At 42.4% G+C, this 14759-nt stretch overlaps 1 protein-coding gene and 1 long non-coding RNA gene across 2 annotated transcripts in view; one reads left to right on the forward strand and one right to left on the reverse strand.

Annotated features, from left to right (window-relative positions):
• LOC120892914 (uncharacterized) overlaps positions 1 to 14759 on the forward strand; it is a 182847-nt gene that overhangs the window by 42960 nt on the left and 125128 nt on the right. The window contains exon 2 of the long non-coding RNA XR_005737732.2: positions 12045 to 12170. This is a non-coding gene — a long non-coding RNA (uncharacterized LOC120892914). The remainder of the gene's footprint in view (positions 1 to 12044; positions 12171 to 14759) is intronic.
• Positions 6459 to 13867, reverse strand: Ccn3 (cellular communication network factor 3). Its single transcript, XM_005316208.5, has 5 exons — positions 13500 to 13867; positions 13143 to 13368; positions 11674 to 11925; positions 10260 to 10474; positions 6459 to 8065 (listed from the first exon to the last, which is right to left on the reverse strand). Exons 1-5 carry the CDS (start codon positions 13791 to 13793, stop codon positions 7769 to 7771), a joined length of 1284 nt encoding a protein of 427 aa, XP_005316265.3. The 5' UTR covers positions 13794 to 13867; the 3' UTR covers positions 6459 to 7768.

A 14759-nucleotide genomic window follows, 5' to 3' on the forward strand; every position in this document is an offset into this window, starting at 1 on the left:
ATTCTAGAATGAGGTCAAAGTCATACCAAAAGGAGACAAAGCATTTTTCATGATACCAGAAGAGGCTGTATTTTACTGGTTTTGGTTTGCCTTGTTTTTGAGGAAAAAAAAAATCAATCTTTTCCCTGATTGATAAAATCATTATTCTCCCTTCTTAGGTAAATTCAGGACAATATCAGCTGACCCTCCTCAGGTCTAAAAAGGAAACATTCTCTGTGTGTCTCATTCTCTGGACTCTGATCTAGTCCTGGTCTCATAAGTCAGACAGCACCACGTGAAGAGGTGAAGCTCTGCTAACTTGGGCCAGTGCCTGTTACGCTTGAGTTTGTAAACATCAAAGTGAGATGGAGGAGCTTTGCTGGCAAGGGGTAGAGTTATCTGAGAGAACAGATTGGACATTGGAATGTAGGCCTTAAAAAAGCTTTTGCAGATGAAATAAGAGAATATTAAGAAAATACAAAGAATTCATTGGAAGTATCCTTCTTTCAAGAATCCTCTTCTTTGGTGAGGCACAAAGGCCTAAGTATATTGGATGAAGTTTGCCTTTTCTACTATCACTCTGTCTTCTAGTCTTGAGAGCTGCCCTACTTGACTCTTCATTTACTCCCATAATTCAATAGACATTTGGAAGAAAGGTAGGTGATTCCCAGGGAAGAGGCAATATTATCTCTGGCATCATTGTTAACAGTGATATAATTGGGAAAGTCAATCTAAAACCCAGAAGCACTTCTATATAATAAGGTTTTTAATATTCTTGTTATGATAAAAGATAATAAAGGAGGAAGGGCACCTCCAACACTTGCATGCTGGCACTATGTCATGCTACAGAGAGTTTGGGCTCTGCCGTTGGGCACCTTTGGGTTTGAAGCCTCAGTAGTCTCACCTATAAATGGGAAAATAGTTCTCATCTTGGAGGGTTATTGTGAGGAAAAATAAGATTATAAAAATCTTTGCAAGTGCATGACACTCAGCGTGTCCCCATAAGTGTTAATGTGGATGGGGCCACAGAAGTTGATGAATCGAACCTCCTCATCTTGTGAACAGAGAAACCCCAAAGAGAAGCAACTAGGACACAGCTCGGACTTGCCACTCCAGGTACTTTGTTTGCTAGTGTTCTTCTACCATATTTTTACCTCCAGGGAAGAGGAATGGTGGGGATGGTGGAAAGCTTGGCAAGTGGCATTTTGTGGAGGGTTTGGATGATAAATAAGATGACAAAAACAAAGTTAAGGAAGGGCGGACATTTGGGTAAGATAGCAACAAGGAGGCCAGAGGACAATACGGCTTGAGGTCTCCTGCAAGGGGAAAAAGAGCACCACATCAGGCCTGGGAATAAGCCCCTGAACATCAGCTTAGGGACTTGGTGGCTCTTTAATAAATGAGGACTTAAGGAGAGGTTTCTGAGACCTCTAGCTCTGTGCATTTGGGAATCTTCTGAGTATGTGTTTAGTAGGTACAACAGCCTCTCCTTCCACGTGCCTGCCACAGAAGGACTCGTGGAAGCAGCCGACCTTCCCCTGAGAACCTGTGAAGTTCTGCTGGAAAAGTTTGAGAAGCACCGTGTGAAGTGTGGGGGGGAAAAAAAATCAAACATGGTCCCTGCGATTCTGTTTTTCTCTCTTGTGGGAGAAAGACATGAAAGCACATAAGAGAGATATGGTGTTTCAGAGACTATGATGGTAATTGTAAGAAGAAATTGTTGAGCACAAAGAGGGAGTGGTCAGCTGTGTTGAGGGCAGAAGGGCTCCAGGCAGGAAGCCTTCAAGTGGTTTCATAAACCCTGAAATGAAATGCAATGATGTGAAATTTGGGGAGATTCTGTTGTTTAGGTTTTGTCCCCTTTCTTGGGGGCTGTGATGCTCTACAAATGAACAGAGGAGATTCTCTTCTGCTGAACTTTCAGAGGAACTAGAAAGTCCATTAACTGGGCCCTCCTGGGCCAAGGGCCCCCAATGATCTTGTGGGTGGCCTTGTTTCATCAGGACAAATCTGGGTCAGTGTGGAGCATATTGACCCATATTTAACCCAAGTTAAGAACTTTGTAACCTCTTCCAAACTTCTGAATTTATGTTACAAGCAGAGCCTGCTTCTCATATTTTGCTAATAAAATATAAGTCCAAGCAACATCTTCTTCTTGGATTATAAAATATTTATTTCCAAGCTCCTTCCAGTAGAACTGGAGGGCTGTTCTTCTGTGAAATTCTGCCATTAGAACGCAACTGTATATTCTTTTCCACAGTTCCCTGGGCTAAAATTCAGATCTTTGCTTTCTTGTCCTAGTGAGAAAGACACATATTTTTTAGAAACACTGGCAGAACATTGCCATCCTTACCCCTCGCACCTCCTGATTATCCCTGGAACAGCTGGCTTAATGTAACAGTAATTTACAGTCCTCAGCTGGAAGGCGGCAGAGAATTCTTCATTATTCAGAGTTCAGCAAGTGCCAGCAGTGTTATTGAAGTGGTAATTGAATTTTGTGAACCCTCTGTGGTCAAGCCAGCATAGCAGTGCCTGCAAGAATCATGTGATGTGGTTAAGATGAATGCATTTCCAACAATAATGGATCTTCAAACCGAGCTCAATAGCACACAGCCAAAAGCACATACTGTTTTGATGATTTGACTTATGATATTGAGCATTTTGGAGTGAAACCCATTCAGAAGCATGACAACGTGTACCTACAAGGAAGTCATTCAGAGAGAAATTGAATACCGCCCAGTAATCTCCATCAAAAGCTTCATTGATAATCTCATCGAGTGAAGATATGTATATGACAAATTATCTCCTTGTGTAGTCAAAGATGTCCTTGCCTCATTGTTTAATTGAATCCTTGTGTGGAAAAAGAAAAGAAAAATCGCCACATAATTTTTGATGATAATTTTCAATGAAATGTGCCTTATCACCACACCAGCAATTAAATGCTCTCAAAACTTCACATTCACAGAATGAGCTCAACAGTCTCACTATTTTGCAATGCTGTTTCTAAAAGAGAACATTTATAGTTTGGGAAAATAGCACAAAAATGAGATCTGTTGGAATTGTTTTGGTTGCTGAAAATATCCTTGGCCTCAGTGGCTGTGGCACTGTGAAAAGGAAAGAGCTTTGGCTCTGAGCTAAGCAGACCCTGAGTTTGAATCCTAGTTCCTTCACTCTTTGTGTCCTTAATAGGTCATTAACTTTTCCCCATCTCTTTATCTTTCCTAATAAAAATGAGGTCAACTGCATCTCCCTCTGTATACTAACTGCACTGAATGAGGGGCAGTGCTTGGTTCTGCCAGAAATTGTAGCAGGCCTACTATGTGCCAGGCAGAGTTAAGTGCTTGTGAGCACACGTCATAGCACTGTCTAGTTAGTATTTAGAGTGATCAGTCTGTCTCAGTTTGCCTGGGAATGTCCTGACTTTCTACATGGAAGTCCTAAGTCCCCAGGATCATCTCAGTTGAGGACAAATTACAGCAGTTGGTCACCACATCAATACATATGGTCTCATCTTACAGGTGAGGAAACTGAGACTCAGGGACTGGGAACATCACCCAATATCCCACAGTTGGCAAAGAGTAAGCTTGGTGTTTCGTCCTAAGCTTGAGTAACTCTCAACCTATGCTTCTTACAGCCTATACTCTGCTTAGTCAGTTTCACTGACCTTGCTATATTACTAGAATGTTCTGAACTTTGCAGATATTTGTACATCAGACCACATTTTTCCAACGGTTATGTTTTTCATCTGAAAAGTTCCCCAAAGTCTCATGTGTTCAGAGGTGGACCTTTTAGGCAATGATTGGATCATGAGGCTCTGACCACCTCATTTGATGGGTCAATCTACTGATGGATGAATGGACTGCTGGCAGGTGGGACCTCGTTGGAGGAAGTAGGTCATGGGGGTCAAGCCCTGGAAGGGTTTACCTTCTACCTAGCCCCTCCTCTTCCTCTGCTTCTGGGCTGCCATGAGCTGAACAGTTTTCCTCCACCACACCCTTCCGCCATGATATTTCTGCCTTAGAGCCAGCTGACTGAACCTCTGGAATCATGAGCCAAAGTAAATCTTTCCTCCTCTAAGTTGTTCTTGTCAGGTATTTTGGTCACAGAAATAAAAAACTGGCTCCACACAGCAGCCTTTAATTATAATTTCAGGAATGCATACATGTGTGTGTGTGTGTGTGTGTTTGTGTATGTTGGAGAGGAACAGTGATCATGCAAATGAAAGTTTAAAAGCCTCACATTTATTTCAAAGAACATTCTGTCTTTTATCAATGCAAAGACCATTCATGCCGTGTATCAGGGACTTGGGCAGATAGGAGGAAGACCAAGACACTGGACTCAATTATGCTTGTAAGGAGAGTATAAAATGATCAGTTGGGGAAAAAAATGTGAGAGCTTTGATGACAGAAGCAAGCTCTCCTCCTTAAGCCCAGCAAAGTATTGCCTCCCTCTCTCTTAGACTCTGTGCTTGAGCCACATGTGTCTTCCATGTTGCAGGTTTATTTGTTTTGCACTAGCTGTTACCTCTAACTGGAAGGTGCTCTCTCTTCTTCTTTGTTATTCACAGAAAATGTCTTCTCATTAGAAACAGCTTTTTTGACTGTCACAAGCTAAATTAGCCACGCAGAAGTGTTCTCTCACCTCATTTAGATCATAGTATACATTTATTCACTATTTGATATTTATGTTTTTATTTAATGTCTTTTTGCCTTCCTTCTCCAATAGTATAAATAACAGAAAGAAGGGGACAATGTGTTCAGTTTATTTCTTCTTGGCTGTGTTCCTAGTACCTAAAACAACGCTGGGCGCAGAGAAGCAACCAGCAAGTATTTGTGGCATGAATAAAATGAATGTATTGGTAAATATTTTCAATGTTGCAAGGGGTGGTGAACTCCACATGAGTGAGGAAAGTTGCAAAGGAAATGAGTCCTGAAAGGACATCTCAATTCATCCTTAATTTTTTTTTTCTGCTTATAAAGATAGTATGTTCATTTTGAAGAAAGTTAGAAAAGAAATCATAAGAAAGAAAAGGAAAATAGTATGAGACCTGCCATAATCATTAATAGTATTTTGTACATTCTTTCCTGGGCCTCTTTTCATTGATGTTAACAGATAATTTTGAATAAAAATAAATTACTCTTTTCATAGTCTATACCTTTTTTTTTTTTTTTTTTTGTATCAGGAATTGAACTCAGGGGCACTTGACCACTGAGCCACATCCCCAGCCCTATTTTGTATTTTTATGTAGAGAAAGGGTCTCACTGAGTTGCTTAGTGCCTTGCTTTTGCTAAGGCTGGCTTTGAACTCAAGATCCTCCTGCTTCAGCCTCCTGAGCCACTGGGATTACAGGCATGCGCCACCAGGCCTGGCCATAGTCTATACCTTTCAACTTTTAAAAGTTTTCTCATTAGTAACCTGGGGCTATAAAGAGTATCTATTTCATAGGGCTACTATACAAATTAAATGAGTGAAGTGCTCAGAGCAACATAGGTGTGTAGTAAATTCAAGGTGTCCTTGATAGTTTCCTGTGGATAAACTTTTGGTCCAATTTGCTTTCCTGTTTATCTTAAAGACAACAAAAACTAGCCATAGAGATGGATGGGGAGGAACCTATAGACAGAGGAAGTAAAGTTGGGAAAAGGAAAACATTATTTTGGTTGTTGTTTAATTATGAAGGTACTTTCATGGCACCATTCAGAAACTTCAGAAAACAAAACTCTGAGTGTGGGTCTCACGTTTCCCAGATGGCAGCCCTGGTCATCGTTCTGCTCTGCATCATCACTGGAAATACAATTGTGTCTCAGTTCCCAGGGAGATTGGTCCCAGGGCCCCTTGTGGAAGTCATAATCTGCAGATGCTCAAGCCTCCTATACAAAATCTATTGCATTTGCCCATAATTTATGCACCTTCTTCTCCATATCTTAAGTTATCTCTAGGTTACCTGTAATGCCCAACACTATGTGAACCCTGTGTAAATAATTGTTATATTGTATTGTTTAGGGAATAATGACAACAAATGTCTGTACATGTTCAGTACTGGTGTAAACATTGTAGGCCACACAGTCCACATCAGCAACAACATAACATTTGTTTTTCCTAATATTTTCTATTCTTGGCTGGTTGAATTTATGGATACAGCATTGGTGAATCTGGATGAGCAGCTGTTTTGCTTTTCTGGGCATGTGGAAAGAGAATGCTAATAGTTTCCGCTGGGTAATTGGGAGGATGGAGAGACTTTTAATTAGATAAGGAAGCCAAGGAGGTGAATTGGGTTTGGCCAGACAAGTTCAAATTTCAATATATATAGAGAGACAGTTATCTAGTGGGATATCCAGGAAAAAAAAAATCATGGCTTTTGTAAAGGGTGTGGTGAATACTTGAGGCCTAACCTGTTAGAGCAGTTGGTTCCCTTCAGATAAGAGGTTATAAGCTTGCCCCAAAATACCCATTTGGCTTTCAATAGATGCTTCTGACTGATGTCCTATTAAATTCATCAATTTTTATTTTCAATGAACAACAATGTTAAATTTCTAAGCACAAAAGTCATACCAGAATCACACACCAATAACATGTACTTTTAGTCATGTCTGAAAAGTAGAGAAGTGAAAAAGAACACTTTACAAAAATCTATAATTTACATTTTTATAAATATTTTAAAGGAGAAGAGTGGAACACATATGGTGACATTAGAGAAATGTATAAAGATTTAATTTTGAAGCCTGTCTCATTAAACCTGACCTATTAGGTGCATGTATATATACACATGTATCTTGTTTATAAGTTTGAATAATTATGACCCAATGATGTGTGTTGGGCATGTCAATAATAATTGTGAACTCTCATAAAATCTGTGGTTTCTCACCAACAGAGTTGCATTGATTTTGTTCTTTTTCAAAGTTCCTGAAAGGACATCTGAAAATCATCAGAGGTTGTAATAAAGTGCTTTGGGAAGGAGTTGCCTCAGTTTACTTACTGATGAGAGGTTCCCTGCTGGTCTCCTCCATCTCTGCTGAATTCTAGAAAAAGTTATTGAGCCTCAGCAGCCTCCAGGAGGCAAATGTATGAAGGCTGCTGAGGCTCAGTCATCTCTATATTGGGAGTTTTCTGTTTAGCTTCTTTCAAACAGAAAGGAGTCAATTTGTTGGAAATGGAGAAAGTTCATGACACCAGTCCACTCCATTAACAAACAGTTCATTACTGTAGATAACAGCATGCTTCTTAGTGTACAGTTAAATAGGAAATTAAGAATCTCTGACTTCACTTTGAAGAGTTGAAGTTTTCCTTGGCTCTTGGGCTTGGAAGTGCAGAGTTGCCCTATCCCCAAAGGGAGCCCAATAGAGCACCCTCAAGTCAAACTACAACACATGGTGAAATACTTGTACGGCAGCATGTTCAGTATGAGCCTCGACTTCACTATGTCATTCACTACAGTGGCATTTTCTAGGAATTGCAAGAGTGCACACGACAACGTAAAATGAATGAACATGGTATAGTCTACAAGGTAAATCAGGTATCTGACTTAAATTGATATAAATTTGCATTTGTAATAAACATCACAGGAAAGTAAGTCATCCCTAAGCCATATCCTGAGCTTACCTTGATTCCAAGTTTACAGCTGAAATATTTTCGTTATAAAAGACAGACATAAATGACCTCATATTATCACAGAAAAATACATAGGACTCAAGGATGCAGTAATGGTTCTTCAATGTTTTTCTTGTACTCATTTGATGACGGGTCATGCAGCAGCTACAGTTTGCCTCTGCAGGTGGGCTTCTTGAGGGCCACATTACATTTCCCCTCTGCTGGTCTTCAGCTCCAGCTCCTGGAGGAAGGCCTCATTGTTCTGAGGACAGTTGGTGTGACAGGTGCAGGTTCCGATGACCATGACTGGTTTCTTGATGATTTGCCCTGGGGAGCACTGGAACTCCACCTGGATGGTTTTGGTGTTGTGGGGTGTGCAGCATCGGCCATCGCTGCAGACTCCACAGAACCTGGGCTTATAGGTGTGCAGGCTGGTGCAGTTCTTGAACTGCAGGTGGATGGCTTTGAGTGATTTCTTGGTGCGGAGACATTTTTTTCCTTTCTAAAAGAAAAGGAGTGATATGAGGAATGATGACCACACCTCTGATGGACAGTGTATACAAAGCCAGTTCTTTCCACTATATGATGACCTCAGGAAACTTGAAGTTGATGGGATTTAAGATACTTTCTCATCAGTGTGAAGTAAGTGGAAATTAATTTAAGATTCCTTAAATAAACTGGATAGTGAGGAACCCTGGTGTTGATTTTCAGCAGAGAATGGACTGTTTTATTTCCTACTTCAATTCTTAAGCTGTGGATTTTCCAGAGTTCTCCCCTGATCACTTTTCTAGGCACAGCTTGTGGGGTGAATAGACTCTAAATTCTCTTTGATTAGATGATCTTGAAACCTAGTGTGCTACAGAATCATTTCCTGGGAGTGTTAACACACAGACTGTTGGGTCTCACTTCCAGAGTTTCAGATTCAGTACCTCTGATGTGGGGCCCACAAATTTGCTTTCTAACAAGTTTTTAGATGCTGCTACTCGTCTGGGGAGTACACTCTAAAAGCCACCATCTCATTGAAGAATAAGGGAGAAATGATTATTATGTTTTTACTTCCCTAGGTTTCAAACAACTTTCTAGAACTTTTATGACATATGTACAGTATAAATAAACATCTCAAATATAATACCTTGCAATGTTAAATGAGGTTCAAAGTACTAATTTCGTGAAAAAGAAACAATTGAAAATGTCAAATTTTAGAAGATGGAAAGACCTTATTTAATAAAGTAGCTATTATGTCCTTGAAAGTATTGAAAGGCTTCTCTTTTTTTGCATGTTTAAAGTTTTAATGTCTAGCATAAATTTTTGTCAACATCTACAAAAAGAGGCTCAAAGCATCCCCATGGGGCAGTATATGTGTGTTTGTATATGTGTGAGTATGTGTGTATAAATGTGTGACTGCTTGTGTGGGTTAAATATACATGGCTATTACATGTATGTTTCCTAAGTGTGGGGAGATACATCTTTTAGGGTATAATTTTCTAGAAAAGATGTTTTTAGGAGTTCTTTTGAAGTGATAGAAGCAACATGATGTTAGGATGGACCTTAAAAAATCTTATGGCTAAATAGCCATATAACTAATGCAACCACTAGGGACTCTTTTATTTTATCAGTAAGTTGAAATTTTAAGTAATGATGGCTACTGTTAACAGAATATTTAATCTATGCTCAGCACTTGGCAAATTCATTCTGCTTAATCCTTCTGCTAACCTTGAGGTAGACACTTTCAATGACCCCATTATACAGGGGAAGGAATTCAGGCTGAGAGGTTAAGGAAATTTTCCAAGATCACCCAGCTAGTTCATGCTGAAAGTGGGATTTAAAGCCAAGCTGTCTGGCTGTAGAGTTGTAGCCTTAAGCATTAGATGATCTTGCCTCTGTGTAGAGATATGTCAATCTTGAATTTCTGAGGGCTGTTTTATTTTGGCATTAGGTTTGTTCATAGAATGGTTCAATTTAGGTATTGCATTTTTCTGATGTAGGGCTCTGGTAACAGGGGCTGTGATGTCATCACGAACCAATCAGAGCTTCGGATCTGCATGCCTTACACTCAGAGTTAACACACTGAGCTGACAGAATTCCAACAAAAAAAGGAAAGAAATACACTGTTTCACTTGGCTCACATGTTGCCTTATGATGGCAAGTGTACTGTTTCCACTAGGCTTTAACAAATACCGACAGTAATTCCCAGACACTCATTCATGTATTCATCAACAATAGTTGATAACGCACACCCTGTGTTCCAGGTAGGGTGCTGGGCATTTTGGGGAAGAATAAGCAGACACAGTCCCCACCAATGTGTTTCATGCTGATTGAACCTAAGGGGTGAAGGAAACTGCAGTCAGAGCTGACCTCTTTCAAATCAGTTGTGTTTGATGACAGGGTAGTGGATTTTCTCCAGGAATGGAAAGGGATCTGCGGGTCCATTTTCTATTGGTGAAAGTATTACAGTTGTCTAGCTCTTCCCTCTTTTCCTGTAGATCTGCTGTAGGTTGCTTGGGGGGGGGGTATTTGAATACATTTAAAAAGGGGGAGAAAGAAGCTACTTGGTCTGCATTCAGGAAGCTCTCTGCCTTTTCTCTGGGATTAATGCCCAACTAGAGACAACCTGAGTCAACTAGTATTCCAAGTGACTTGCTGAGCCCAGGCTCCCAGAAGGCAAGGCCACTGCTTTCACAGTGGCAGGTTCCTACCTTATCTGTTGGTTGCTCAGGCTCTTGTTCACAGGGCCGCACCATGCAGAGCCGAGACTGCTTCACCATCTCACACTGACGATTCCTGTTGGTGACCCTGGTGGAAAGACCCATTCCACAGCTCTTGGAACATGCACTCCACTCTGTGGTCTGCTCAATGCAGTTGATGCTCGAGTCGGAGACTTCGACTCCTACGGTGGCTTCTGGCCTGTAGGCTAGGGGGTGGATAAAGAAAGACAGCTATCTTGGGGAAAATGTAGAGATCAAAGAGTGCTCCTTTAAGCCAACATTACAAAGTGGATCTCATTAAATTTTGTACCTAATGAACACAGGTGCTCTGAAGGCACAGAAATGAAATTATCTGTAAACCTTTCTAGGTAGCACCATGCCTGCTACATTGTAAGACTTCCAGAAATCTCTGCAGAATAACTGTCCAACGAGACCTTAAGAAACTTAGGCTAACTTGTCTTTTTAAAGTTTACCAGTTTTAAGACTATAGAACAGTACAACATTGGAGACTATTCCATAATAGTTTTCCATGTGTTTTTGTACATAAAAAGGATTGTGAGAAAGTTTTAATCTTGATGAGTAAATAGAATTGGCCAAGTCAAAATAGTGATAAAAGCAATGCTTTTAGTAGGTAGAACTGGTTGTTTGGGTTCTGGGAGATACACACACACACACACCCCTGGACTCTGATCACAGACAGTTCCATCTCAAAACTTAATATACATGGCTTGGGGGATATCTGTTCTGCAAGGCAGTTTTCCTATCAGCAAGACATGTCTGATAATTTCTGACCTCAGAAATACTGAAAAACTGTGGATTCTGCCAATATAAACAATGTGGTTGATTAATGGCTCCTAAAATATTCTCTACTGTCTCTTGAGATCTCTCCATCCTCAAACTATGTAATATATAAGGAAATAAAAAGTAATGCAAAACAAAGTTCCTGAAGTGTCACTTGGCCCTTTCTACAGCATCTGGAAAGATGGTATTTCTCTGTGACCACTGTATCAGGAGGAGTAGCATTCCTTAGGGAGGCTAGTTCCAAGAAAGCACAGGTGGTATGCAGAATCCAGAAAAGGAGGATTCTTACTTTTATCCTCATAGTGCTAATAAGGGTCAAGTTGGATGAATGGACTAAAATACAAATAGTAGTCATAAGACAAAAAAAAAAAAAATAGCGACTGAATTTTTCAGGTCCTCTTTAGGAAAAGTTGTGCGTACACTTCAGTAACTTAGTTTGGATTGAAAGACATGGTGCATTTAGTCTCAATGGATAATCTGGAATCCATAGCAGAATGGCCAGAAACGGAGGCCAGCTTCTCATCCCAAACCCAAACAATGCATGTGATTTGTGCTTGCATTCACCCTGTGCCGAGACCATTCCTTAGTATACAGAATGGCTCACCTGGAAGGGCAAGGCCTCCCAATGCCCCCTTCTCATTGGGGCCACAGGTCCACTTTTCACAGCACTCTCCAGGCACAGCAACTTTTCTGGGAGCTGGGCAGTCAGGACCAGGCAGTAGCACATCCAGCTGACACCGGGGCACACAGCCAATCTGTCCGTCTCTACAGGTGCAGTGGTATTGGCAGTTTGGCTCAAACTTCTCTCCGCTGCGGTAAATTACCCCATCGAACACACAGTTGTCTCCTTCTAGCACTAGAATATTGCGGGAGCAACACAGAGGGAAGAAGAGAGAGAAAAACAATAACAGTGCACTGAGAGAGCTATGTGAAATTTGGAGGACATGTTCCAAAGTCTTTCCTTTTCTATTTCAGGTGATCTGGTTTCTGATGCATTTCCAGGAGACAGATGTCTTCATGGAGTCCTCCCAGAGCAAGAGGAAACCTCCAAGACCATCTAGTCCTGCTACATTTACCTAGTCCTTTTGAATGGGGAAAGAGGTGTGTGAAACTGTAAACTCAGTACTGCCAAGATAAATAAGCTGACAAATGGCTTCTGAAGTATTCTCTGCTTCCTTTTGAGATTATCTGCCATCCCCCAACTTTTTCATTTATAAGATAGAACAAAAGGAAGAGCAATTGTGAGTTGTTCTTGACACACTGTTGTCCCCAATGACAGTCATTTTACAAGAAACATCTCTGATTTTTCTACTTCAGTACTTTAGACTTAAAAAGGAAGAAAATGCACTTCATATACTGCAAAGAGGTTATTAACTAGTCAAATAAAGGGCATTAAGATTCCTTAACATTGAAGCACAATAAATCATTGGCTTAGAGAAAAAACTGTAAAGGACTTCAAGCCCTGGTATCCAGGAAGGCAGAGACATCCTCCAAGTATGGTGGTGCACCACGAGGGAAATTGAACCCCAATTGATTAAATTTCACAAGCCTGGATTGGCTAGTTGCCTGAATTTTACTTTACACACAACCCAGACAGGGTTTACATCGTCCTCCCAGGAGACTAGAAGCTGCTGTGGCTTTAATAGGACAATTACAGGTGTGAAAACAAACCTGCTGGGCTGCAGGTGGGGAACTGTAAGCCCGTGAGTGAGCCCAGCTTTCCATCATCCCCAAATTGTCCCTCTGGAAATGTCCAAAGGAAATGATTTCACTGGTCCTTAACCCTATTTCGCTCCCTGTCTCCAGTCCATTTAGATTCTTCTCTAGAGATGCAAGTGATGAATGCTTCTCACCTTCGTGGGCAGGTTTTCTCTCTAGCTTCTGGCGCTCTCCAAATCCCAAGCCCCCTCGGACCTTGCATGGCAAGCACTAAGTGCTCCATAAACATCACTTATTGCATTATTATTATTTGCTTATCACCCTTTGGGAAAGGGAATAAGAGGAGAGAAGGTGGGGAAACCGCTCCTGCTAGCTTGGGAGAGAAGAAGTCAAGCGACAGAGGGGGCAGGTTACCCATGCAGATGCCAGTCTGGTTGCTGGGGTCGGCGCTACGGTCGCAATACAGTCCGCTGCTCTGATCGCAAGGCTTCAGCTCAGAGCAGCTCTCTCCGCGCTGGCGGGCGCACACTAGACAGCAGGAGCAACCGTCCAGCACCGCGCGCACCCCTGGGGCGCAGGTCGGAGGCGTCTCGGGGCACTGGCGTGGGCACGGTGAAGGGCAGCGCTGAGTCGCAGAGACCTAGGGAAGGTGATGAGACAAAAAGAAACCCTTCAGCAGGGACAACCGAAGGCAGAGCGAGCCCAGGGACTGAGCAGAGGCTGTCCAGGAGGGTAAAGTAACCAGGGGCATTTTAGGGGTGTGCCACCTACCTGACCCAGGAGTTGGAGTAGGAAGGCCAGGCAAAGGCACCTCTTTTGCACAAAGAGGTTCATGCTCTGCACCTTGTGCATGCTCAGGATTTTTCCTCTCGCGTTTCCAAGAGGAGACTTTGCAGCCTGTGGATTGGCACTGCCCGCCTCTCGACAGGTCTGCTGAGCCGCAAGCGCCACCGGCGCAGGTTTTATAGTGCGCTCCTGGGACGCGCACAAGCCGGTTGGCTGCAGCGCAGGGAGGAGGGGGGAATCCGTTGGGTGGGGAAGTGGAAGGAACCGCGGGGTTGTCATGGCAATTGGCCTTAAGGCTGCTCTCCTTAGGGCGCGGCGCCGGGCCTGCGTGTGCCTGTGTGTGGCGACTGGCTTTTCCCAGAGCGCGGGGAGGGGCTGGGTGGAACCCCGAGGCCAAGACCCAGGGCTCACCAGCGCGTGGGAAGGAAACGCCCGTTTCCTCCTGGAAGTTGCTTCACCTTCCCCCAGGACGAAGACACCGCCACTCCCCATCACCCTCCTCCACCCCGACTGACTGTTCCAACCAGGGCTGCAAACGTGGGGCCCTTTTAACGGGATGCCTGAAGTTTGGGGCCATCTGTGGGGGATTGGCGAGAGGCCCAGGGGTTTAGTCATAAGGAAAGCACATGCGAGTTTGTCACCGTTTAGGGCACTCCTTGAATGTGTTGTGGAGGGATGGAGGAAAGGGGAGAGGAGAAGGGGAAAAAGTTAAAACAGAAAAGTAAAGAAATCTCTTTGTAAGAGTGGGGGATGGATGCTATTGGCCAAATGGCAAAATTCTTTTTACTCTAGTCATTCCAAGTTTTACTAAGTCTTAAGCCCCAAGTTCCATGGGTTTGGTAGAAATAAAAGTAAAACACAATAAAACACAAATCAATGACAGAAAGAAGCTTTCCTCTTGGTCAAGGGAAACACCTGCTGGATTATGCCAATTGAAAAACAGCACATGTAAAAGTCCAAGAGTCTTTGAAAGTTTGGTCCAACTTAGCCAATGTCAAAACCTCAGCAAAGCGGGGAAAGGAGCAAAGGGAGGGACTTGCTTGACTTGGCAGATTCTTTAGCAATGGAATACCTCTCCCACCTGGCAACCACTTTCAAAAAACTGGCTGCTGTGAAATGCTTGTCATCTCTCATGAGAAAGAGAGAGCAGTTTTATTGCTCCAAAGGTGACATTGCTTGAGGATTAAAAACAACCCCCCCCCCACTTCAACTTTGCTGCTTCCCTGGTGGGGGTGGGACAAAACA

The sequence above is a fragment of the Ictidomys tridecemlineatus genome, chromosome 7, assembly GCF_052094955.1.
Source record: "Ictidomys tridecemlineatus isolate mIctTri1 chromosome 7, mIctTri1.hap1, whole genome shotgun sequence".
NCBI lineage: Eukaryota > Metazoa > Chordata > Mammalia > Rodentia > Sciuridae > Ictidomys > Ictidomys tridecemlineatus.

Coding starts and splice junctions, on each gene's coding strand:
- Ccn3 (XM_005316208.5), bottom strand. CDS start 13,793: ATGACAACCCCGCGGTTCCTTCCACTTCCCCACCCAACGGATTCCCCC. Junction 13,369..13,499: donor TACTCCAACTCCTGGGTCAG/GTAGGTGGCACA, acceptor CACCTTCCCTAG/GTCTCTGCGACTCAGCGCTG. Junction 10,475..11,673: donor GGGAGGCCTTGCCCTTCCAG/GTGAGCCATTCT, acceptor TCCACCCCCTAG/CCTACAGGCCAGAAGCCACC.